The sequence below is a fragment of the Dama dama genome, chromosome 2, assembly GCF_033118175.1.
Source record: "Dama dama isolate Ldn47 chromosome 2, ASM3311817v1, whole genome shotgun sequence".
Taxonomy (NCBI): Eukaryota; Metazoa; Chordata; class Mammalia; order Artiodactyla; family Cervidae; genus Dama; species Dama dama.
This window is the reverse complement of record NC_083682.1, coordinates 7,807,667-7,833,815: the sequence shown is the minus strand read 5'-3', so window position 1 is coordinate 7,833,815 and position 26,149 is coordinate 7,807,667. Positions and strand designations below refer to the sequence as shown.

The following is a 26,149-nucleotide window of genomic DNA, read 5'->3' as shown; positions in this document are numbered from 1 at the left end:
TTAGTCTTCAAGGTGGGTTTCTCAAGCCTGCATCTACTGCTGCAGGCTTTGGGGGATGCAGTGACCTGTCAGCTTTGCTTTTCCTCTTATAGAATAATTTCTATTGGAAACTCGGTGGTGTGCGTGCTCTTGGAGCTGGGCGGACCCGCCACACTTGCTCTTCAAGCTCTCCTGAGTCTCAGGTTCTTGGCTGTCAAATGCAGAGAATGCTGACCTTCCAGGTCAGAAGGATCAGGGTCAACCCTCTGAGTGGTGCACTCAGCCTGGCCCTCAAAACCCACAGGCACCTGCTCACATCCTGCCTCTTGCCACAAACGTGCCTGGAGCGGATTCCACCCCAATTGCACCTCAAATCTGCACTTCCGCGGCATCGGCTCCAATTTGTCACCCTCCCTTCTGCGGGTACAAACAGTCCCCCATCTGTGACGTTGGCTGGCTCCACCCTTTGTAGTTTTGTTGCTGGTGTTATCTGCTTGGTCTGCCTTCAAAGTACTGCCTTTCCTGTCTCTAAACCACCCTGGGCCAGCACAGAGCCCAGTATTCTGTGTCTGCTTGCCCCCCCCAGCTGCCCGTGGGCGCCCACCTGTCTGTCCACGGCTGGGGTGGAGCCCAGGTTGGAGGTGATGTGCTGAAGATCATGGGGGGGGGGGCACCTGCTCCCCCAACCCATGGGGGCGAGGGAAGCCTAGTCCCCAGGCATCAGAGGCTCTCCCAACCTTTTCATCCCATCTTTCCCCCAAATAAACCATTCCTGCTCAGCCCCCACCAAGCACAAGGAAAGGGGGTTGTTGGCCCCATTTGCAGACCTGACCCAGCTGGGCTTGCCAATCTGTCTCTGCTGGTATCTTGGCCCCCACCCCCTGGCTGTTCTGCCAGCTCCCCGACAGGCACTGTGGGGAGCAGGCCCTGGGAAGAGACATCTCAGAGCCAGAAGCCAGCTTCAGCACAATTTAACTTTTTTTAATGCAAGAAAAAAAGTCGTGTCATCAGTTGCTTTATCTCCCCACGGGCAAGCGTGGTTAAGCCTCTGAAACTTCCGATAGTGAATTCCCAACGAGGCAGCCACCTCCATCCTCCTGACACTGTGTGGGGTGGGGGCCGAGGCCCGCTACAGGTAAGGAGGCCAGTTCCTGGGGACGCAGACCCAGTAGAGGCCTAGAGAGCAGCCCTGGGAGGGTGGGCCAGGTCAGATGTCAGAGTGAAGGAGTCCCTGAGACCCCTGAGGGTGTGCCGGTGGGAAGCTGGCTGCCCTTGCCACAGGGACTCTGTGATCACAGCCCTGGAGGTCAACCGCTGGCCCACGGGAATGTCCACTGGCCCCGGTGGGCTCGGGCTAATCAGCCTAGGGGTGCCTTTCTAAGGACGTCCAAGTGGAGCGCTCCTTAGGAGGAAGGCAGGTGGGAGAGGGTAGGGGCTGGACCATCCGTGGTCTGTCTGGCCACCAGGCCCGGGCTGGAACACCGAGCCACACTAGGCTCCTGAGGACCCGCCGCTCACCAAAGTGGGGCAGGGAGGTGTGCCAGAATGTTCCAGGGAAGTGAGAGGGTGAAGCAGGGGACACCGCCTCTGGGGTCTCTGGCGGGGTGTGCGCCACACGCACCCCACCTCCCATGGCTCCTGAGTGGAGTGTGGGGAAGGAGACACAACTCACAGCTTCTCAACAAGTGGCCGGAAGTTACCGGAAAATTCAGTCAAGTACGAAAGGGGTTACTTTATAGAAGAAAAACTAGCTTACGTATTTCTCTGAAAGACATTCTCTACCCCATCCACCCTGTGCCCCTGGACTCCCTGCAAAAAGGGCAGCTGGGCCTGGCTTCTGTGATGCCAAGTCAGAGGGATGCGCGAGCAAGGGCAGGGCCTGTGGACAGGGGACCTCGGGAAGGGAAGGAGGAAGGCACAGAACCAACTGAACCGCGGGCGGAGGCCGGGCTGGGCGGGGAAGGGAGCCACTGGCCTGACGGAGCGACTCAGCCTGAAACAAACAGGGACCCTGCATCCCTGTCTACAGAGGCTGTAGCTGCAGGAGGGGCGAGCCAGGGCGACCCCCCTCCTCGGGAGGTGAGGACGGGAGGACAGAGGCCCTGCATGCGTGGGGCTGCCAGACGGAGGAGGCAAGAAAGAGCGCTGCCTCTAACGTTATATATTAAAAATATCCATAGTTCTTATGCACAAAATTCCATCATTCACATATGAGTATCACCCCTGCCTCCCCAGGAGCAGCCTTAAGAGAAAGATGGTGGTTCTCCTTTGCGAGCTGAGCAAACAGCACTCAGTCTTTATGGTCTTGGGAACTGCGGGCCCTCCCCCCAGCCTCCGCCTGGCCGGGCACTGAGGTGCTGGAGTCCGGCGGCGGGGCGCTCACTCGTGCCTCCGCTTGGAGGGCGGGACCAGGTGCGGGGGCAGGTCGGCGGGCAGCTCGTGGCCCTCCAGCTTGACCTTGATGAGGTGGTTGGCCAGGGCGAACTCCTCGTCATCCAGCAGCCCATCCCGGTCCACGTCGGCCAGCTTCCAGATCTTCCCCAGCACCGTGTTGGGGAGCTTGGACTTTACCATCTCCTTCTTGGCGTTGGCGCCCGTGATCTTGCCGTTGACCGGCGACAGCGTGTAGAAGATCTCGTCGTAAGTGGGCTTGTCCTTGCCCACCACCCACTCGACGTCGTCGATGCCCTCACCGGCCCCCTCGCCGTAGCCATGCCCGAAGGGCCCGTTCATGGTGCCGTCGAAGGCACCGCCCTTCACGACCTGGGCGGGCATCAGGGACTCCTCCTGGCGCACCATCACCATTAGCCGGGCGATGTCGTTGGCCAGCATGTCGTCCACTGTGTCCAGCAGCTTGGGCTTCAGGGCCTGGAATTTGCTGAAGTCCTGGGTCTGCAGGAGCTCCTGTCGGGGCAGGGAAGGGCGAACAGGCCTGGGTCAGGCCCTCCCGGGCTCTGGCACTGCAGGTGCAGCAAAGGGTCCCCAAGCAAAAAGAGCTGGCTCCATGGCCCCAACCGCTTCAATCTTGGCTCCCCCATCTCTTAAATTGGAGGTAAAAACAATCCCTTCCTGGCAGGACTCAGGCAAGAATCAATTGGGAGGAGGCTGGGGTGCCTGGCACGGCCCCGCCCTCTCCCTACCCCTCTGGGTGAGTCACCACATTCCCCTGCAAGGTGTCACGGCCCGGGTCCACCTCTCCCCTGGTCAGCTTCCGATTGGGTGGGGTGCTGCTTCCACTTTGGGAGGCCCCACCCCGTGGAGCTGGGGTTCCCTCCAGAATCACTGCCCCAGTGCCCCGAGCCTTCCGCATTCCAATCCCCACCAGCCCACTCCCGGGGCACAAGGGGGTGGCCGTACCTGCATCTTGCGGAGGTTGGGGAAGTCGCCGGGGGAGATCTGATGCTCCCGCTCAATCTTCTGGTAGATCTCGCCCAGGTTGTTCACCAGCTCTTTCTTCTTGCTCTCCTTCCCAAAGACATTGGGCATCTCCTTCTTGAGGGAGCTGATGATGTAGGCGTGGACCTGACAAGATAGGGAAGGGGCAGAGTCAGGTGCTTCCCGGACACCTTCTCAGGGCGTGGCCTGATTAAGTTATGCATGATCATCAGGACAGCCTAAGGGATGACTAAGGATTAGAAAACTCCCACAAGGCTATTCCTAGATGTTTCAGACTTTATCTAAACTCAGTACCTTAGTTAGGTATATCTAACATTAGTTCAGTTGCTCAGTCGTGTCTGCCTCCTTGCGACCCCATGAATCGCAGCATACCAGGCCTCCCTGTCCATCACCAACTCCTGGAGTTTACTCAAACTCATGTCCATCGAGCCGGTGACGTCATCCAGCCATCTCATCCTCTGTCGTCCCCTCCTCCTCCTGCCCCCAATCCCTCCCAGCATCAGGGTCTTTTCCAATGAGTCAACTCTTCGCATGAGGTGGCCAAAGTATTGGAGTTTCAGCTTCAGCATCAGTCCTTCCAATGAACACCCAGGACTGATCTCCTTTAGGATGGACTGGTTGGATCTCCATGCAGTCCAAGGGACTCTCAAGAGTCTTCTCCAACACCACAGTTCAAAAGCGTTAATTCTTCGACGCTCAGCTTTCTTTATAGTCCAACTCTCTCACATCCATACATGACCACTGGAAAAACCATAGCCTTGACTAGATGGACCTTTGTTGGCAAAGTAATGTCTCTGCTTTTTAATATGCTATCTAGGTTGGTCATAACTTTCCTTCCAAGGAGTAAGCATCTTTTCATTTCATGGCTGCAGTCACCATCTGCAGTGATTTTGCAGCCCAAAAATATAAAGTCTGACACTGCTTCTACTGTTTCCCCATCTATTTCCCATGAAGTGATGGGACCAGATGCCATGATCTTAGTTTTCTGAATGTTGACCCTTAAGCCAACTTTTTCACTCTCCTCTTTCACTTTCATCAAGAGGCCTTTTAGTTCCTCTTCACTCTCTGCCATAAGGGTGGTGTCATCTGCATATCTGAGGTTATTGATATTTCTCCCGGCAATCTTGATTCCAGCTTGTGCTTCTTCCAGCCCAGAGTTTCTCATGATGTACTATGCATATAAGTTAAATAACCAGGGTGACAATGTACAGCCTTGACGTACTCCTTTTCCTGTTTGGAACCAGTCTGTTGGTCCATGTCCAGTTCTAACTGTTGCTTCCTGACCTGCATATAGGTTTCTCAAGAGGCAGGTCAGGTGGTCTGGTATTCCTATCTCTTTCAGAATTTTCCACAGTTTACTGTGATCTACACAGTCAAAGGCTTTGGCATAGTCAATAAAGCAGAAATAGATGTTTTTCTGGAATTCTCTTGCTTTTTCAATGATCCAGCGGATGTTGGCAATTTGATCTCTGGTTCCTCTGCCTTTTCTAAAACCAGCTTGAACAAATGGAAGTTCATGGTTCACGTATTGCTGAAGCCTGGCTTGGAGAATTTTGAGCATTACTTTACTAGCGTGTGAGATGAGTGCAATTGTGCCGTAGTTTGAGCATTCTTTGGGATTGCCTTTCTTTGGGATTGGAATGAAAACTGACCTTTTCCAGTCCTGTGGCCACTGCTGAGTTTTCCAAATTTGCTGGCTTATTGAGTGCAGCACTTTCACAGCAGCATCCTTCAGGATTTGAAATAGCTCAACTGGAATTCCATCACCTCCACTAGCTTTGTTCGTAGTAATGCTTTCTAAGGCCCACCTGACTTCACATTCCAGGATGTCTGGCTCTAGGTGAGTGATCACACCATCCTGATTATCTGGGTCATGAAGATCTTTTTTGTACTATTCTTCTGTGTATTCTTGCCACCTCTTCTTAATATCTTCTGCTTCTGTTAGGTCCATACCATTTCTGTCCTTTATCGAACCGATTTTCTTGAAGAGACCTCTAGTCTTTCTCATTCTGTTGTTTTGCATTGATCACTGAGGAAGGCTTTCTTATCTCTCCTTGCTGTTCTTTGGAACTCTGCATTCAAATGGGAATATCTCTCTTTTTCTCCTTTGCTTTTCGCTTCTCTTCTTTGCACAGCTAATTGTAAGGCCTCCTCAACCATTTTGCCTTTTTGCATTTCTTTTCCAGGGGGATGGTCTTGATCCCTGTTCTCCTGTACAAGGTCACGAACCTCCGTCCATAGTTCATCAGGCACTCTGTCTATCAGATCTAGTCCCTTAAATCTATTTTTCACTTCCACCGTATAGTCATAAGGGATTTGATTTAGGTCATACCTGGATGGTCTAGTGGATTTCCCTACTTTCTTCAACTTAAGTCTGAATTTGGCAATAAGGAGTTCATCATCTGAGCCACAGTCAGCGCCCGGTCTTGTTTTTGCTGACTGTATAGAGCTTCTCCATCTTTGGCTGCAAAGAATATAATCAGTCTGATTTCAGTGTTGACCGTCTGATGATGTCCATGTGTAGAATCTTCTCTTGTGTTGTTGGAAGAGTGTGTTTACTATGACCAGTGTGTTCTCTTGGCAAAGCTCTATTAGCCTTTGCCCTGCTTCATTTCGTACCCCAAGGCCAAATTTGCCTGTTACTCCAGGTGTTTCTTGAGTTCCTACTTTTGCACTCCAGTCCCCTATAATGAAAAGGACGTCTTTTTTGGGTGTTAGTTCTAAAAGGTCTTGTAGGTCTTGATAGAACCGTTCAGCTTCTTCAGCGTTACTGGTTGGGGCATAGGCTTGGATTACCGTGATATTGAATGGTTTGCCTTGGAAACGAACAGAGATCATTCTGTCGTTTTTGAGATTGCATCCCAGTACTACTGCATTTCAGACTCTTTTGTTGACCATGATGGCTATTCCATTTCTTCTAAGGGATTCCTGTCCACAGTAGTAGATATGATGGTCATCTGAGTTAAATTCACCCATTCCAGTCCGTTTTAGTTCGCTGATTCCTAGAATGTCGACATTCACTCTTGCCATCTCCTGTTTGACCACTTCCAATTTGCCTTGATTCATGGACCTATCATTCCAGGTTCCTATGCAATATTGCTCTTTACAGCATTGGACCTTGCTTCTATCACCAGTCACATCCACAACTGGGTATTGTTTTTGCTTTGGCTCCATCCCTTCATTCTTTTTGGAGTTATTTCTCCACTGATCCCCAGTAGCATATTGGGCACCTACCGACCTGGGGAGTTCCTCTTTCAGTATCGTATCATTTTGCCTTTTCATACTGCCAATACCTAACATACATCCTGCCAATTAGGGTGGCACACCCTTCCCTTCCCTACAGCGGGCAGTAACACTGGCAACCCGGCCAGAGCACAGCCCTCTAATCCTGTTGCCTTGCCAAGCAGTGTCCAGCAAGGAGGGCTGCGGCCAGCCAGCCTCACGCCCTCTTCTCCCAGACCTGCCAACTCCACCCTGAAAAACCCCTCCACTGGCCTGACCCTGTCTATCCTGCAGGGTCGAAACCTGGCTGAGAACTGCCGAGGGAAGCAGGTTGGTCACAGGGTCACAGTCACAGCTTTGCTCATTAGAGGCCGGCAGAGACTAAGCAACTCAGTTCAGGAAAAGGAAACAGTCTCACAACAGCAGGTGCAGGACAAAACTGGAGAAGCTGGGGCTTTCCAGGCATGGTGACTCAATGTGCCCGAGGGCCGTGCCATTACACGCCATCTCTGCAGATGAACGGGCAGGGGCCCGAAGCCTGCCCCTCGTTCTGTCCTGAGAGGCTGGGAGAGAACCCTGCCCTGGCTGGATTGGAGGCTGGGGAGGGCGGGGCGGCGGTGGCGTGGTCCTTTCCTGCGACCAAGCAGAAGTTGGACCGGAAACAGGAGGCTAGCACTCCCCTCCATTCACCACTCTCTTCCTCAGCTCAGGACGCCACTTGTCCCTTGAGGCCAGGAGCCACTTACATGGATGTTCTAATGGGTTCCTTTCTCAGAACCAGCTCACTCATCAGGAAGGTTCCAGAAGTGAGACAGCTAGAGAACCCAGCAGCCCCGAGTCCTCTAGGGCAGGGTTCTTCTAGTCCAGCCCAAGTCCTCCAGGGCAGGGTTCTCCCTCTATACTAAGCATACAGTAGGTCACAGGAGACTGTGTCCAAGTGCAGATCCCGGTTCAGTAGGGCAGAGGTAGGACCTAGAAACCTGTGCTTCTAGCAAGCTCCAGTCTACTGGTCCTGGGGCACTCTGGGTAACCAGGATGGAGACACACCAAGGGGTGAAGGATGAAGGGTCACTGCCCATTATTTGGGACAGGGAGCACCCAGAGCTACCTGAATTCAGGCCTCAGACAGTGGGTGCCCTGAGTCACTGTGTTTGGCCCGCAACAGAGTCCCAAAGCCTCTGGGCTACACACAGGCAGTCAGCTCCCTGGGGGCAGGAGCACGGCCTGGGGGCTGCCTGGCTCTCCCAGGACAGGGCCTGCCCCTGGAGATGCTCACGATGCAGCATTATCCAAAATAAATCATATGTCCTAAGGGAACATGCCATTAATCCCGTGGTAAAAGAGTCCGCCTGCCAAAGCAAGAGACTCAAGAGACATGGTTTCCATCCCTGGGGTGGGAAGATCCCCTGGAGAAGGAAATGGCAACCTACTCTAGTCTTCTCGCCTAGGAAATTCCACGGACAGACGAGCATAGCTGGCAATAGTCCACAGGGTCGCAAAGAGTTGGACGCGACTGAGCGTGTGAGCCCAGACACACAAGGGAACATGCTCTGCTCCTCGATGTCTGAAGGGTCCACTGGCAGCATTAACCTTCCCTTCCCAGACCCCGGAGTCTTGTGAAGTGGTCAGCAAGGCACTGAGGCTCCAAACTCGAGCAATTCAGATGCTGTGTGCAGATGCCAGCAGACCCTGAGCTTCCACGGAGGGTAGGGATGGTTTACAAGGCCTCTGGGATGGAGGCCAGCCAGTGGTCTCCCTGGGCCCGCAGGCCATTGCCCTAATTCTCCACGAACTACCTCCTGTTCCAGCTGAAGCACCACTTCCCGCCCAGGTCCCCCCAGTCTGGTCCACCCTCCTCAGGACAGCTCCCCAGCCATCCGCTTCCGTAGCAACCAAGACAATAAAAATAAACTGTGCTTTCTCCCCCGTGCGGCGGACAAATGCTGGGAGAGTGGGAACCTGGCAGTTCCCACTGCATCCCCGGCACCCGGCATGTGCTGCAGGCACTCAGCGCTCGGCAGGCCTGGGGGGGGGCAGCCGATGAGGCCTTGAGCGGCTCCCCCACTCACTCTCCACTCCCTAGGCCGCCTCTCAGTAGAGTGGCACCTTCTTGTTTTGATGTTTATGTGTTAAAAAGAATCTCAGTGAGGAAGAGGTTGCACCCACGGGTGCACAAGAGCACAGACTCAGACGAGGCGCGGAACAGTGTGGGCAGTGAGTGCAGGTCCGGGCCTGGGGCGCCCAGTCCCGGGCCCTGAGCGGCTGCCCCAGGGCACCCTGGCCCCCGGTCGCTCCCCCACGCCTACCTTGGCCAGTCGCGCCCGCTTGATGAGGTCGTTGAGCTTCCTGAGGGCGGCGTTTCGGGGCAGAGACTGGATGTCTTTGAAGAGGTCCTGCTCCTCGGCCTCGAAGAGCTTGCGGTTGTCAGGGATGAGGAGCGGGTGGGACCAGAAGGAGCCAATGTACACCCGGACCACCTCGGGGGTGTTGATGATCTTCCCCAGGGACCACATGAGGGCCCCGTAGACCCGCATCAGCTGCTGAGTCTCGATCTGGTCAGCCTTGTTTAGCACCACGCGGATCTTGTCCTCATGGTTCTTGAGGGCCTTGATGACCTCTGAGAACTCATCGGAGATGTCCAGCTTGTGGGCGTCAAAGAGCAGGATGATACGGTCCACCCGCTCGGCGAACCACTCAAGGACGGCTGCGAAGTCATACCCTGCCGGAAGAGAAAGGGTGGGTCAGGGGCCCTGGGGGTCTGATGGCTCCCATCTCTGACTTGGCCTGGCACTTCTCAGCCTAAGTTTCCAGAAGGGACTCCTGTGGACAGCGCAGCACCCTTAGGGCAGCGGGTCAGTCAGGCACCCCCTACCTCCGTACCCACCATGGTAACGCCCTCACCCATGTAGCATCTGGCACTAAGAGGTGCTTTACAAACAAATAATGGAAAGTGAAAGTCAAAGTCACTCAGTCATGTCCAACTCTTTGCGACCCCAGGGACTATACAGTCCATGGAATTCTCCAGGCCAGAATAGTGGATTGGGCAGCCTTTCCCTTCTCCAGGGGATGTTCCCAACCCAGGGACTGAACCCAGCTCTCCCGCATTGCAGGTGGATTCTTTACCAGCTGAGCCACAAGGGAAGCCCATAATAATGGAAATGAAAAAAAAAAAAAAGAAATAGAGAAAGATAAAGCCCAAACAATGGAAAAAAACTCATGAAGTCCAAGTCCTAAAGTGGGTACAACTATGGCAAGAGCAAGGAGGAGGCCGAGCGGCAGAGTTCAGCAACAGGCGGTGAGAACAGACTTGGGTGCCATCAGCTGGGTGCCCTGCACGGCAGCCACCGCTAGGAGCAGGAAGACCTGCAGCTGCCGCTTGCCCAGGGCTCCGTGCCCAGGGAATGGCATCCACCCTCTACAACAGGGGTTGGCAAGCCACAGCTCAGGGGCTGGATGTGGCCCGCCACCTGTCTCATAAGGTTTGATTGGAACACAGCCTGCTCACCTGCACTGTCTCTGGCTGTTTCTATGCTAACGACAGCAGAGCTCGGCTGTGGCAGAGACCACGAGGCCTGGAAAGCCAATCATTTTGAACACTCTGACCCTAAGAGAAAATACTTGCTGACCCTTGCTCTATAAACCTATGAAGTGCTACAAACCACTTCCCCCTCTAAAATGAATCGGCTAGACTAAGCCCCGGTTCCCAACTCTATTCTGTGCTGTTTCCCAACAACAATTAAGGCTGTTGGTCTGTGGCTGCACAGCTGACAGAACTGTCTGGTTTCAGCTGAATTCCTGGTCCCCCAGCTTCAGACTGAACTTCCCAGCCTCTCTGCTGCAGAAACGAACAAGCCATTAAAGGCGCACCAACCCTTTGTCCTGTCTCCCTCCCCAGGGACTGGAATGCAGGTGTAAGGACAGGAGCTGGAATACCTACTCTGGGTTCAGAACTATTGTATTTCACACAAACTATCAGATGCCTCATTGAAGCCAAGGATCTGTGAGTCTCTGCAATACTGGTTTAATTTGTAACCCCTTTTTACAATTATGCTACCTCAAAATGCTTCTACCTGTACTGTCCCCAGAAGTAAAACTTCTGCTTATCTTTTAGGAATACTAAGGAGTGGTAGGAAGGCCATGGAAACAAGGCCTCAAGAGTCTTTGGGAAGCTTGGGTCCCAGCCCTCGAGCCGCCACTCTCTGCATGACTCTGGGCAAGTCCCCTTGTTCCTTACCTGCTGGCCAGAGGCTACCCCAAATGCAGGCCGGCCCTCCTAGGAACCACTGTGTCCTTCCCAGAGTATAGTCACGCCCCTGAGAAGGTGCCAGAGAAAGCACTCCTTTACAGAAGGGCCTGGGACACTGCCCGGAAATAGGCCAGAAACCAGCCCCCCCTCCACTGCAGAGATGTACCCACACTCCCCACCCCAACCAGGCTGGGATTTAAACAGGCCTTCTCTAGAGGCAGGAAACAGCAAAGTAGCAGGTAGAGGGGGAGACCAAAGAAAAGGACCAAGTGTCAACAAAAGGCCCAGAGTGACTCACGGTGCCACAGAGAGCGCCATCCTCCCTGCTTTCTTGTAAGGCGGCGGCTGAGCTGTCCCGCCAAGCCTCCAGGGCTGAACGTGAGTCCAGCCTCGTGGGCCGCCTCCCCTCCAGCCTGAACACTCCCCGGGGGCGGGGGGTGCTTTAAGATAAACCAGGCCGTGCGGGGCCTGCCGGCGGTGAAGCTATGCCTGGTTAGACAAACATTCCGGCTGCCCAGCCCCTGGTTCAAATGGGCTCCAGGGTTGCCTGCCCGCCTGAAGCCACAGCCATGCAGGCATCTGCCCGCACCCGGAGACACGCAGAGGCAATGCAGGCCCTTAGTAAGAAAGCCCTGGAGTCCATTCCCGGCTCAGGCCACTGACTCTGTGACCTGAAGTTCTTAACTTCTGAGTTACACTTTTTTTCCTCTGTAAAAGTCAAATTACAATTCCTTCTCCTAAGTTCACAGAGAGGACTAAATGGGCTCCCAGCACAGGCCCCGGCACCGCATGACACCGCATGCGGGTCAGGCAGGCTCAGGCCGGGGAGAGGGGGCAGGACCCCCTGCAACAAGGCTCCGGGTCACCGGGTGCATCACCGCCTTGCTCTAAGGCTGGAGGCCAGCGCTGACCCTTGTGGGAAGACACCGAAACTTCAGGAAAACCCCAAATGTATGACTTCCGTCAACTTAGCACACAGCCTGGCCAGGGCAACCCGTTCCCACCACAGGACGGGGGGCGGGGAACCAGGACGCTCTGACAGGAGGATCCGCCCGCCCGCCTGCCCTCTCCAGTTTTTGAACAGGGTGGGAGTGAGGTGGAGTCGGGGGCAGCAAAGCCCCTGTGAATGTGAACTTGAGCCTGGGCAGGGGAGCCATCAGCCTTCCAGGGGCTGTGCAGACGAAGGAACAGCCGGGCTACCAGATTCCCTGCACTCAGAGGGTGTATGAAGGCAGTGGGCAAGGGCCGGGTCACTTCCCCGCCCGCCACCGCCAGGCTGCAAGCTCCAAAGTACAAGGTCCCCAGGGCCCTGGAGGAGCCGGGAGCGGGCTGGCCCCAGCCTCGCCGCCAGCGCCTTTTATGGCCGGCTCTGGGAACGGCAGGTCAGTGCTGAGAAGGCAGTGACTCAGGACTGAAGGGCTGCTCCCTCTCGGCAAAAAATGAGGCCCCCCTTCTCCCCTCGGCACACTGTTCATCCTCAGACCGCCAAACGACCCAAGTCCCACAGCTGGGGAGGCGGCGATGCCAAAACCGAGCTGCTGGGAGAGGGGCGCCCTGATGGGCTGGGCTCGAGGCCCAGTTCGCTTTGGCCTGGGACTCAGCACGGCATGCGGGGAGCTGAGGTCACCCCCGGACCCCACCCAGCATGGGGGGGGTGGAGGGAGCTGATGGGGGGAGAGAAGAGAAGAGAGAAAGGAGCAGGAAGACGAGAGAAAGAGAAGGAGGAATCGCCTCTGAACGAGGCACCAGGTCCACCAGCCCTGCCCAGAGTGACCGCGACCCTGCCTGCAAACCCAGCTACTCGCCGCCATCTCAAGCTGGAGCCAACAGAGCGGAGCCCATTTTTTTGCAGGTGAATGAAATTTCCTGTTTATATGGAAAGTGCTCACACTTTTGGTAAGAGAGACCGGGTGGCTGGCCAAGCACGCTCACAGGTCATGCACAGGGTCTCAATGCTCAGACTCGAGACGTCATTGCAGATGGAGGACCACGTCCTACCACGTGGCTGCAGCCACGCAGGGCCCCCCAACACCTCAGCCTGTGTGTCTCCATGGGCACCAAAGGGCTGGACCGACCCACATCAGGGGTGCTGAGAGCAGCGACTGAGTCTGCGCTCTGTCCCAAGGGGCTCAGTGGGAGGTGACAAGTCCTGGGACCAAGGACACGTCTAGAAAGGAACTCTCGGACCCCAACACTGCCCCAGGCACTGAGCCTCCAGGCTCTGGGACATCCTAGAGGTCAGCCTTGGCAGCAGGATCAGGCCTCACACACAGCAACCCACGCAGAAGCAGGAAGGCACGTGCGCCCAGTGAGGAGGACACCACGCTCCACGCACCAGTGCGGACACCGTGCTGCAGCCTCGGGCATCTCAGAAGGGGCAGTCATGAGGGCGCCGACACCCACAAAGGCCACAGACCACACAGTCGGGGGCAGGAGCGGGAAAGACAGGGCTGAGCCTACAGTGTGAGTAAAAGCCAGCGCGGATAAGAGACAAGCTTGGCTCAGGAGGTTCTGGGACCTTGAAGACATTATGAAATGATGAAACAAGTCAGTCACGGGGGATGATTCTACCGGTATGAAGTGCCTCGAGTCAAACCCACAGACAGAAGGTGGAATTGTGGGGGCCAGGGGCTGGGTATGGGGAGGGAAGCTGTACTTTAACGGGGACAGAGTTTTCTCTTGGGAAGGGGAAGAAAGTTAGCGAGGAGATAGGTGGTGGTGGTGTTTGTGCAACAATGAGAATGTACTTAAAGCTACTGACCTGTGCACTTAAAATATGGTTGAAATGGTAAACCGCATGCTATGCATATTTCAGACTTCCTGTAGCTCATACGGTAAAGAATGTGCCTGCAGTGCAGGAGATCAGGGTTTGATCCCTGGGTCAGGAAGATCCCCTGGAGAAGGGAATGGCAACCCACTCCAGTATTCTTGGCTGGAGAAATCCATTGACAGACCATCGGGTTGCAAAGAGTCAGACACGACTGAGTGACTGACACTTTCATGCATATTTTACACAGGCATGTAGACAGGAGGCCCCAGCCTGCCCCTCGCCTTGGCCCCGTCCCCACCGAGCCTCCTGCAGGTCCCAGCTGCTGCAGGGGTTCTGCCCCTGTGGCTCTGGCTCCCTCCAGACGGGGTCTGCCTTCCAGTCAAGAGTCTCGCTCTCCACCCTCTGGCACAGAGGTGAAGAGGGAAGAGTTGGGATTCAGCCTTGCCCCTGCCCAGCACCCTCCAAACACAGGTTAGTTCCAGTAGCTGGGGGGAAAGCTGCTTCAGATATTCCAGAAGTTTCTAGAATGCAAACAATAGAGGGTTTGTCTCCAGTCGACTTTTGTTTCCTGCCATTCAAGCTGCGTGGGCCTTGGCGTTTCTTGCCACAGCTCCCATCACATATGCTTAACCTGCACCGGGGCCAGGAGGAAGGGGTGCAGGAGGACCAGAGAGATTAAAGAGCGAAGAATACACACCGTGAGGACTTATTCAGAGTTTCCTTGGGCTACAGTTCTTACGGGAAGGGCAGAGAGGTGGCAGAATGGGGCCTCCCCAGTCTAGGCATTTACCCAAAGAAACCGAGAAATTGGGACTTCCCTGGTCCAGTGGTTAAGACTCGGCACTTCCACTGCGGGAGCACCGGTTTGATCCCTGGTCAGGGTACTAAGACCCCATATGCCTCGAGAACTGAGAAATTAAAATTAGCACCCTGCACGAACGTTTACAGAAGCTTTATTCAAAACTGCTCCAAACCAGAAACCCAGATGTCACTCGACAGGAGGATGGATGACAAGTTACGGTATATCCATACCCCAGGATACAACAGCTACAAAAAGGAATAAACTGCAAGCTCTCAGAGATGAATGAGCCTCAAAAGCACATGCTAAGTGCAAGAATACAGACACTAAAGGCTTTATTCTGCATGATTCCGTCTATGACTTTCTGGAAAGGCACGACCTTGGGGCAAAGATCAGCGGTTGCCTGATGAGGGATGTAGATGAGGGACTACAAAGGGGTGCAGGGAACTTTCTGGGGGTGATGAAAGCTGTATCTCGGTCATGGTGGTAGTGGTTATACAACTGCTGCCTTGGCTGAACTTTTATCGTATGTAACAAGACCTCAATAAATCTGGCCTAGAAATAAGCAACAAAGAACAGGTGGGGGGGCGGGGGGGTGGGTGGATGGACTCTGGAGTCAGGCCTGGACCTTCTACTCTCTGAGCTTCTGTTTCTTCATCTGCAATGTGAAGGTGGTAAGTTTCACTGTGACTGAGTGAGTGCCTGACCCGCCCTAAGCGCTCCGTAAATGTTTGCAATCTCTTACTCACAGGATTTGTATTTTGGGCCCAAGGAGCTCAAATTCTGATGGCTGTGTGGGCAATGACTTCTAATGTGTGAAGAATGCCTTGTACCCCAAATATAAACTGAGCGTTTGCAGGCAGCTGCCTGAAAACAGGTGGGGATCCAGCATGGGCTGGTCCTACGCCCCCGCGGGCAGAGTGGCCAAAAGCTGGACAGGGACGGGGGGTGGGGGTGGGGGGAGGTAGTGAGAGGAAGACCCTGAGGAGGGTAGCTGTGCTGAATTAAGCCAGGCCCCCAGAGGAGGTCCTGGAGTCTGAAGGGAAATGCCTGCTGAGTCAGTGCTGCCCCCCCTCCAGTCTCCTCGGGATGTTCTTCAGAGAAAGGCCTTCCTCATCACAGTCTGGGAATCCCTGGGTTTTTCAGTGTATTTTTCTTCAGCTGACATTTGTGGAACACTGAACTGGGCAGTGGGCACTAGGGCAAAAGCTTAACACATGCAAATTCCTGTGGCCATCGATGAGGATCCGGAGGCTGGGTGGCTCTCCCTGTTCTATTGACGTGGCTCCTGGGGGCACAGCAACCCCCGAGGGCCCCAGCTCCTAAGCACTGACCTGGGACCCAAACCTTCTGCCATCATCTGTGCTGGGGGTGCTGGAACCCAGAAGGGATGCAGTACTCAGCCTCTCACGAGGCTTCAAGGCAGCCTCATGGAGCTGTTCAATGGGCTACGGAAAACCTAGTGAGCTTTCAGGGCCAGGGCCTCTTAGGAGCGGGCAGCAGGAAGGGCCACCTGTGGTCAGAGGGCTCCAGGGTTGGGCCAGGGATGGCTCCTGAGCTTAGATGGAGCCTGGGATCCAGGGCCAGTTAGCAGGGAGCAAGTAAGAATCCAGCCTTAGCCAGGGCTCCCAGGTCCTGTCCGTGGACGACTGGGGGCGGGGACAGATTTCAAGCTGGAGGCAGAGAATAGGGAGGGAAAAAAAAGCAGAAAGAAATCTCAGCATTGCTGTTCAAAGCCCTGAACCTCAGGCCCATTTCTGGACTTGGAATCTGGTCTCAGGTGGGGAGAGAAAGACGGTAGACCCTGCGCATTCCGGGGAGCCGAGCCCGGCACAGCAGGGCCCAGGGCTTGTCGGAGCCACGCTCTTAGAGCTCCTCGGCCCAGAGCGCCGTCCTCCGGCACACTGAAGCCTCTGCTGGGTTTGAATCCCAGCGCCAGCACGTGCTGGCCCGTGTCCTCTTAGTCTGCTTAATGGTGCTAAGCCTCTGTTTCCTCATCTGAAGAGCGGCGGCTTCCTGACAGAGGCAGCTGCTGCAGCCGGCGAGTGGCGCTGGTTCCCAGCGCAGAGGTCAAGCAGAAAGCAGACACTGGCCGGCCGAGCTCCATACCCTAATGCAACTCAAAACGACTGGCCCCTGCTGACTCCACTCCCACGGGGAGGGGGAAAACGAGGCACAAAAGTTGCGGCTCAGCTCACAGCCTCGCTGTGACAGTGGCGGGGGTGCCCTGGCCCAGCCCCTGCTTCCACCGAGCGCCTCCCTCCGCTGCTCACGAGGAGCGGCGTGGGAAGACCCACTCCTGCCCAGGCCGTGCCGGCAGCCAGCAGCCTGGGAGCCCCAGGTGTCAGCCCCACGGGCCCCATGTGCCCTCTGGAATGCCCTGTATCAGTCACACGGGCAGCACCCAAGAATGAATGCCGGCCCGGCAGGTCACCTTTGTCCGCTGACATGAGAGCACTTTATCTTCAGAGGCACTCAGGAGATTAGCACAAGGGGGTGGGGGGGCAGCCCAAGACCCCCTGAGGCCCTACTCTTCCCTGCAGCACTTCTCAGGCGTCTCTTGCGGGGCCTGGGCTGGGTCCTGACTGCTTTGGGCCTGCTCGGGCCCCACCTCTTATCTCCCACCCAGTACTTCCTGCACACGCTAGGCCCCGTTCAGAAAGGGGAAAAGTCAGGAGGGTCAGGCCAACAGGGTGGGAACTGGAGGTAAATGCAATAAGTGACGCCAATTTTAGCCTCCAGAATGCTGCTCGACTTCCAGGGAATGAGGTCAGCAGACCGCAGAAGTGCCTGCTGCCTGCATGGGACCCACGTGTGCTGTGGACCCGATCTTTCTGAGAGGGAAACACCTGCTTTCCACCCTGTCGGCCCCGGGAGCGAGGGGTGGCCACCAGGGAGCCTGGAATGCACTGCCCTCCCGACTTCCTCTGCCGGGGGACACGGGACCTCTGCGGCAACAGATGAATGGGGTCTCCAAGGAGAAGCCAACCGCTTTTGTGTCCACCTGGAGGACACCACCCCGGAGGCCATACCCAGCACATCTAAGAGGTCCAGTCCGATGGCCTTTCTCCACTGATAAAAGGTTGACCCCAAACATAGCCCACAGTAAATCCCAACTTGGTAACTTTTAGTGCGCGCTAAGTCGCTTCAGTCGTGTCCGACTTCGTGCGACCCCATGGACTATAGCCCCGCAGCCGCCTCTGTCCATGGGAGTCTCCAGGCAAGAGTACTAGAGTCAGTTGCCATGCCCTACTCCAGGGGATCTTCCCTACCCAAGGATCGAACCCACATTTCTTAAGTCTCCTGTATTGGCAGACGGGTTCTTTACCACTAGTGTCACGTGGGAAGCCCAAAACTTTTAGTAGAATACTTTAAGACCACTAGAGTTATAGAGGGAAAGAAACAGTGGATAAAATCAGCTGGATCCCTCACAGGAGAACAGCCCTCCTTCAATCAAAGTGATGCACTTATCTGTAAGCCAACCTCCTTCCTCCTGCCCATGATGGGGGAATACAGCAGTCTCCTGCTAGCTTCTTCCTCCAAGTATCTGCCATGTGCATGGGTACCAAGTGGGCCGGGACGGCCTGGTCCCCAGTAACATGCATACGGCCTGACTGCAGAGCACGCTGAGGCCCTGCTCGGTGCCTGCCCTGCAGGCAGCAAGTCCGGACACCACTGCCTGCCTTTCTAGGGATGGGGTGAGGAAGCAGACGGAAGGGGAGCAGGGGAGGGAAACACCCCTGCAGGCAGGGCCAGGGAAACCTATGCAGCAAGACCGACACTCATGGGACTTCCTTCGTGGTCCAGCAGCTAAGACTCTGTGCTCCTAATACAGGGGGCCTGGGTTCGATCCCTGGTCAGGGAACTAGAGTTCACATGCCACAAGAAGACTTTGCATGCCCTAGCGAAGACTGAAGAGCCTGCGTACTGCAACTGGGGATCCGGTATAGCCAAGTAAATAAATATTGGGAAAAAAAAAAAGAAAGAGGCAGATACGCCCAACTCCTCAGTCCCCTGAGCTCTAAGCCCCCTGCCTGAAGTTTCAAAAACTGCCCAGCAGGGGAACTTCACAGCACTGGTGGAAAACTGCTCTTTCCGAGTTCCCTTTCAGGAGACAACAGGGACCACAAGAACCCTAAATGCTTTTCCTTAAATACCTTAACTGCCAGCTCTGAAGGTTGTAAGAGGGTGGCGTTTGGGGAGGATGTGTGTGTGCGTGCCAAGTCACCTTAGTCATGTCCAACTTTGAGCCACCCTATGGACTGTAGCCCGCCAGCCTCCTCTGTCCATGGGATTCTCCAGGCCAGAATACTGAAGTGGGTTGTCATGCCCTCCTCCAGGGGATCTTCTCGACCCAGGGATCAAACCTGTGTCTCCTGCTGCTACCTGCACTGCAGGCGGATTCTTTACCGTAGAGCCACTGGGGAAGCCCTTTTTATGAAGCCTATTATTATGCCTTATCCAAAGATGCATTCACATCAACTGACCAATCTGATCTGACTTCCCGGAGTCAGGAGACCCCTCTCCCCGCCTACTCCCTGAAGCCATTAAAGACAGAACTCTACAGAGCCTCAAAGAAAGTTCCCCCAGGGTAGCTCAGTCCTGGAGGGAGATGGAGAAGAAATTCCCTTTTCTGGGTCTCTCTTTAAGAGTAACTTAATCACATATTCAAGGCTTGTTTTGGCAAATGACAAGACAAGAGCCTTGTTTATCAGGCATTTTCTTAAAACCAGGTTGGAACAATAACAAGAAGAAGAAAGAAAAAACTGGCCCCGCCACTTTCAAAGAGGCCCCCAAATCTGCTCTCTTGAGCCCTTAGAGTGTAACTATCATCAGGGTGGAAAACCTAAAAGTTGAAACCAGATGGAGAGATAAGAGAGCAGTTTCAGCATGTTCTGATGCAATCCCCTATCGACAGGGGCCCACAAGCCAGGAAAAAAAAAAGGAGCAGCAGGCTTTCTCAGCACTGAAAACAGGGCCCCCACCCCCTCACAGATATACTGCCTCCCAAATCTCAGACTGCTGGCTTCTGCTGCGAAGCTCACTAATGCCAGGCAGCCCGCTGGGAAAGGGGGAGAGACAGGAGAGGCCTGCGAGTTAATGATAAACAAATCTGGCCACTTGTCCTCAACCCCCTCTGAGGCTGATCCTGTTTCACTTTTACATTTGCAGCTGCAGGCTCTGCTCCGAGCTGGCCCCCATGCTCCTCCCAGAAAGCATTCAAACCCTGAGGCTCCCCTCCCTCTACAGAAAGAGGCAGCAGCAGAAATATAACCCAGTTCAGGCACATCCTGAACCAGATCTTTAGAAAAGCTTGGCGAAGTTGGGACAGGAGTTTACACAACTAGAATGGGCCTGGTGCACTAATATTCAGCACGTAAAACTTACCACCACGCACGGCACCCAGGGAGGCTGCTGATGAACAGCATTTAAGCAAATTTAAACATGTTTCCACAGCCCAAAATGTTTAACAGATCCCTGCCAGCTTCTCCTTTTGGCTCGCTCTTTCAATTCAAACTGTTCTCTCCCAGTCCTGCTGGACTCGCTAGGAATTTATACACCTCTGGGAGGCAAAGTTTTCAAACTAAGGTGAATGAGCCCCAGGGGAACCAGAGGCTCATTCAGAGCAGCCATGCTGACCGGGGTACCTGGGCCTCCCAGCCAACCAGGATCCTGTCCTCCTTTCCAGAAGGCCCCAGGGACAGCTGGCTGTCGGCCCACCCTGACAGCTCCTGTATCCTCAGCAAAGGAAGCCGCCACGCAGACAGCAAGGCTGGTGGGAAAAGGGTTCTCACTCGGGCTGGGAGAGACTCGAGCAGCCTCTGGGCCACGTCCCTGATGTCAGACCGAAGTCGTCTGGTGACACTGGGTGCCCCGGGCTGTGTCAGAGCCTGTTTACCTCTGCTGATGCGCTGCTTCTCTCCAGACAGGATCCCCGGGGTGTCGATGATGCTTATGCTGTCCAGGACCGGGTTGGGCAGCTGGGCGCACATGAACCTGCACGAGAGCAAGAGCCCGAAGAGCGAGGTCAAGATTCGGGTATCATTGCCCTGGGTCAAACAGCAGTGATTTCTGTACTCCCTCATCTCTGCCTCTGGCTTCCCTTTAAGAAGCAAGGAACCTAAAGGAGGTTTCTCTACTGTCTTAAGTTTCCAGGGGTGGGAACTCCCTGGCGGTTCAGTGTTGAGGATGCTGCACTTCCACTGCAGGAGGCACAGGTTTGATCCCTGGTGGGGGAACTAAGATCCTGCATACCGTGTGGCCAGAAAAAAAAAAAAAAAGGTTTCCGGGGTGGCCAGCAGATTGCTCGTATTGTCTTAACTGGGAATCCAACCAGCAGGCTCCAACTGACAGACATCAGCATTTCCCTTACTGAGCTCTTCCCCCCAGAGTTCGAGAGTTCAACTTCCAAGTTGCTGACATGTTAGCGAAAACTGCACGCACAAGCCTCAGTCACCATTCAAATCCAGAAGGAAGGGAGAAGAGTGACAAACGGGGACCTTGGAATTCCATATTCAGATTTTCAACCACCTGGCTACATTTCCACACACCAAGAGAGATGGCCCTTTCCTATACCTGCTGGAGCCAGCTGGTATGGCTGGCTGGTATGGTGGGAGGGAGCCCTCCCTCCCACCCAGCTGCTCGGGTGAAAGTACTGCGGTGGCCAGCGACAGTCAGGGGACCACACAAGCTGGTGGATGGTGGGGCAGGGAAGCACAGACACCAGATTCTCTGAAAGTCAAAGCAAAGTGGGGAGGAAGGAAGCCACAGAGTCACGGGCGAGGGCTCAGCTCTGTGTGCGTGAGTTCCCACCGAGCTCAAAACAGCCCAGAGGGACTGTCCCATCTGATACCAGAGATTCTCGACTGGACACAGAGAAGTCCTTTAAACACTTCTCTAGAAAAGGTACTGCAAGCAAAGAAAATACTGGCCCATTGTCTAGGAATCTGAGGAGATGAGCTTCTCCCTGTGGCCCCAACCCCCTAAGTGACCGCAGCCCACAGGCCAGGGGCCGCTGGCCGGGGGCAAGGGGTGCTGCCTGCAAGCACAGCCGAGCAGAAGCTGCTGACCCTCAGGATGAAGAAAGCTTGAGCCTCATCCTCACTGTGCCAGCAGCAGAGCACACATGCTGCAAATAAACCGCACGACCTGGCGCTCCTGCCAGGGAAGGAGTCAGCAGCGAGAAAACCAAAACGGGAGGATTTTCAGCTGGCTCGGAGACATAACATACGTAAAACGGTCTAGTCAAGAGCCTAGCCAATAAGTTGACATTTGTTCAGATCAGGTGCTCTGCAAAACTCGGGGAGTGAGGCTGCAAACATGAAAGGGAGCGGGCAGTGTAGATGCGTCCCATCCTGTTTTCTCACCAACAAGGACGTGCTGATTTCATCTCGAGCTACAAGTACCAGTTACAAGTACCCAGGCTGCGCCCTGCCTCTGATTTGAGTCTTAGAGCAGCCACTCAGGGGGAAGAGGCCGGAAAGTCAAGTCCATGACTCAATGAGTCTCTTTAAGGGTGCGGGAGAGGCTGTGTCAGCCAGTGAAGAGCCCCCTTTGTGTGCCCCGGCTGGCCGGCGGCGCTGGTGTACTACACGGGCTGACACAGCTCGGGCCTCGGCTCCAGCGCAAGGCCACATCCCCACCCTCGGCTGATGAGGCCCCTTCCGGTGAGGTCGTTAGTATTTTGGGACCCTCTGGCGATGAAGCAGTGGCAGAGGAAATAAAAGCGTAGCTCTGGGGTCCTGCGGCACCAGCATAGTCAAGGTGCCTCTCTTCGACTCGGCATTCCTGAACTGCTGTTTTGTTCTGTTTTTTTTTTTTTTCCCAGGGAGAAGCAGCAGGAGGAGGTAACTGGCTGCACAAAGGCAGACAGTCGGCTCTGCAAGGGCGCTGCATTAACTTGCTCGGTGGTGAACTCGTCAACGGCTGGGCTCCCTGAGCAGCGGTTTCCTGAACAAGATGATGTCTAAGGTCCCTTCCAGCTCTGAAACCTTAGGTCTCCAAATTCAGAAAACAGGTCATACATCCACTTCTCCTTACAAAAAAGGTCTGCTCTCGCAATCAATAGTGGACACCTAAGGCCAGCAGAAGGAGATATAGCTCCTTCCTTCTAGCCTCCCAAATTTCTCCGGGAGAGCAGACCTAAGAGTCTCGGAATTCCCAGCCTGGCAGGGAAACTTTCCACAAGACTGTACGGCGCCCACCAGGTGACAGTCAGCCAGCTGCCCGTCTACAGGTACAGGTCTCAAACCCCAGTATCCCTCCGAGGCTGGCTCCTGGCCAGGAGGACCCTGCCTCTTCAGGAGTCTCACTCCAAGGACTTTACTCTGGCCCTAACTCACCAACACCAGAAGCCATGAAACAGGAAGGCAGGTTTAAATGCCCCGAAGAGGCAAAAAGACAACAGAAGCCCGCCTGTCTTCTCGGTTAAAAGGTCAGCTTTGCACACCTAGGTCAGCCTGGCCACTGGCTGGGATCAAGGGTGAGCTGGTCTACCCTGTGGGGCTGGACTGTGTCTAGAAAGGAATGTGATCACACAGGGCGGGGACCTTCTGGAAGGCAAGAGTCAGGGATTCCTTCCTAGGCCCTTCCCCAGAAGGGACTTTGAAAGGCATGTAAAGTCACTCCTCTAATGGAGTTTGGCAGAGAGGACAGCAGATTTGTGAAGTCCTTTGGTATGTCCCCTGGGGGCGTGGGGGGAGGGATTTTAGAATCCCCATTGAGCTGGGACCTTGAGTTCCTTTAGAGAAAAGTGAACCAGGCTGTAGCGCTCCTGAGAGAGCAGGCTGACGTATTTCATTCATAGCATCCTGAAGGTTAGACCTTTACAGGGTTACCCTCATTTACCCATTTAACTGGGAAACGGAGGCCCAAGTAGGTTTGGGAACATCCTAGGGAGTTTACAAGGGCTGGAATCTCATTCCAGGGCTCCGGGGGCCACGGCCTGGCAGCCCAGACCCTTACCCCAGAAACCTTTAAAGCAACACAGGCCCTTCAGAGCTGCCCCTGGAAGAAGTGCTGGGGCTCCCCTCTGTCTGCTGCCTCTGCAGGCCGCCCCAAACTCAGCAGGCCACAGCAGATCTCCCCGGTCCCTCCTCCACAAACCACCGGTCCCCGGGGAGACACACCACACCAGCAAAGTGAATATCTAAAAGTTTCACTGTACTTTTCCAGGACACTTAAGAAACAGACCCTTGAAGCGAGGGGGTGAGGGGGTTGGTTTGAATGAATTAGGTGCGCCCAGACTCAGGGAAGGAGGTGGAAACCAAGATTACCTGAGGGATGTGAGGAGTCTGGGATCTGCCAGGGTGGGGGGTTGGGAGTTAAACCGATAACCTGGGAAATTCGGGGGGTGGGGCGGAGACAGAGCCGCGGGAGCCGGCGACGCCCATTCGCAGACCCCCTTGGTAAGGGTTTTCTTTGGAAAGCGGCAAGGGACCCAGTTCCGGGGAGTGGTCGCTGGGGGGGTCTCGCGGGGGCTTCGGACAAAGAACAGCGGAGGCAGTGGTCACTGGACGGTCGGGACCCCGGCGGCCCCCTCCCCCGGGTCGAGGGGTGGCTACCTGTTGAGGAAGGCGTTGCCGAAGGCGTTGAGCTTCCGGAAGGGCCGCCGCGGGTCGACGACGAGCGCGTTGCCCGGCACCACGCCCTCGGTGGGGCCGTGCATGACCGCGATGAAAGAGTCGGTGGTGGGCTCGGGCCCGATGCGCATTCCCGGGAAGTCCTGCTCAATCAGGTGCCGGATGAAGGTGGTCTTGCCCGTGCTGTACTGGCCCACGAGGAGCACCATGGGCTTGTTGTCGAAGTCAGCGTCCTCCAGCGCGGGCGAGTGGAACTCATGGAAGCGGTAGTGCTCCTCCAGGGGCAGCAGCTTCTGCGCGTACAGCTGCCGCAGCCCCTCGGACACTGTCTGGAAGAGCTCCGGCTCCTTCTTGCGGCGGGCATCCTTGCTGACCCAGCTGAACATGCTGCCGGACACCTGGCTGGCTGCTGCGGGGCGAAGGGGCGGCTGAGAGCCGGGCGAGGACGCGGAGCCGAGGCTGGGCCGGGCCGGCCGGCTGAGGGGGCGGTGGGGCAGGGGGGCGGGGAGCGGTCCGCACTGCGCAGGCGCACGGCGCGGCCAGCCGAGTGCCCTTCTGTACAGTGGAACGCGCGCCTAGCCGTGCGCTCTTTATAAGGCCCGGCCGCGCGTCCCAGCGGGCGCGCCGCCGCCACTCGGGGCCGCGGGGAGCTGGGAGAGGGAAGGAGGAGCCCCGCCCGCGCGCTCCGCGCCACGTCCTCCCCTCCCCCGCCTCTCATTGGCCGATTCCAAATCTCGCGAGCGCCGCTAGTTCCGCTGAGGCCCCCCCACCCCCACCCCGGGCCCGGGTGCCGTGGCAACCGCACCTGTTTCGCCCCGCCCCTCGTGGGGCTACTCGCGGAAGTCCTGCGGTCACGAAGGCGGCTGGCCGGAGGGCGGCGCGCGGAGCTTCTAGGGTCTGCACGCCTTCCTCCCCCGCGAGATTCCCAGTAGGACACCCCAGTACCCTGAATACGCGCCCCACCGCAGCTCCCGCAATGGACGGCCCTCCTCCTCCCACTCAGAATCCCCAAAAGCATGGGGGAACCCCTGGTGCCATGCGTCCCCTGTCTGCACTGCCCTTCCTTGCCTCCTCCTCTCGCCCCTGCTTCCCTGACACTCCTTCTCATCCCCTCGTCTTTTATCTGTTCTGGGAGAGGGAGAGACAGGAATGAGGTAGTGGAGAAAGCTGAGGGAGTACACTATCCAAGGCGGGGTGTTGACTGGGGAAATAAAAATGGGAAGGGAGGAGGCTGGTGGGGAAAGTCTGAGCCGTCGCAAGAGACCTGAGCTCCCCACAGGCCAGGAATTGGGAGCTGGACACTGCAGTGGAGGACACACATGACATAGAACACGCAAGGAAAAAGATACCGCCTCCCTCAAGAGGCTGCCTCTGGGTGGGGAAGTAGGGTGAAGAGGAAGTTAGGCCCTCTGGCACTTCGAGTTTTGAGGAAGTTCATCAGAAATTCCCTATGTGGGGTGGAGGGGAAATGTGGGGCAACAGTGAAATCTTGTGGGAACTCTGGGGGAATTAAAAAACCCAAATACTTCCGCTTTCCTCTCTGGGTCACCACCAGTTACCATGCTTTACTCTGATCTGTGCCTCCTGCCCTTACCAGTTCCTGGCTCTTCTGTTAGGCTCATTCCCCCACCATCATCCCGGGCCACACATAGGCCCCCTTGGCTGTCGGGGCCAGTGAGAATCTTCAGTGGGTGAGGTCAGAGCTCTGAGGACTGTGATTGTTATGTAACCGGTATCAGGACACCAAAGTGGCCGGGGCGGGAGGGGGGGGGGTGAGGGGGACGCTCCTGGACAAATCTAAAATGTACCTGAGAGTGTGAAGGCCTCCCGTCCAACTTTCTGGCTTCTGGGAAGTGTGGGAACCTGAAGGGCTGGGTACCTGTTATCAGGCACCTGTTATCAGGGAAGAGAGCAGGCTGGCAGGCTAAAAGGACAGATGCAGGAACTCAGATCTGAGACTCAGCAGAATATCAGGGTGCTGAGTCAGGTGGGAATCAGAGGGGGCCAGATGGGAGGTTTGGTCCCCCACCCCTTGTAGGATCAGGTCTCAGCGCCTTCTGAGGGAATAAACCACATTAAATTGATTGCCTGCCCTCCACCCCCCACCTCACCCCATTAGAGAGCAGCTGAGTAATTCCAGCCCTGTCTGCAATCTT

At 55.7% G+C, this 26,149-nt stretch overlaps 1 protein-coding gene across 1 annotated transcript; it reads right to left on the bottom strand.

The window, feature by feature from the left end:
* Window positions 1-939: 939 nt before the first annotated feature.
* On the bottom strand, window positions 940-24,500 carry EHD1 (EH domain containing 1). Its single transcript, XM_061164150.1, has 5 exons — window positions 23,976-24,500; window positions 20,312-20,409; window positions 8,904-9,316; window positions 3,337-3,501; window positions 940-2,883 (listed from the first exon to the last, which is right to left on the bottom strand). Exons 1-5 carry the CDS (start codon window positions 24,377-24,379, stop codon window positions 2,359-2,361), a joined length of 1,605 nt encoding a protein of 534 aa, XP_061020133.1. The 5' UTR covers window positions 24,380-24,500; the 3' UTR covers window positions 940-2,358.
* Between the last annotated feature and the right edge of the window lie 1,649 nt (window positions 24,501-26,149).

What these genes read in the sequence shown, in the direction of transcription:
- EHD1 (XM_061164150.1), bottom strand. Translation starts at nt 24,379, where the DNA reads ATGTTCAGCTGGGTCAGCAAGGATGCCCGCCGCAAGAAGGAGCCGGAG. An exon ending in GGCAACGCCTTCCTCAACAG is followed by an intron (nt 20,410 to 23,975) that starts GTAGCCACCCCT and finishes GCTCTCGTGCAG; the next exon opens with GTTCATGTGCGCCCAGCTGC. An exon ending in CCAACCTCCGCAAGATGCAG is followed by an intron (nt 2,884 to 3,336) that starts GTACGGCCACCC and finishes CTGCCCCGACAG; the next exon opens with GAGCTCCTGCAGACCCAGGA.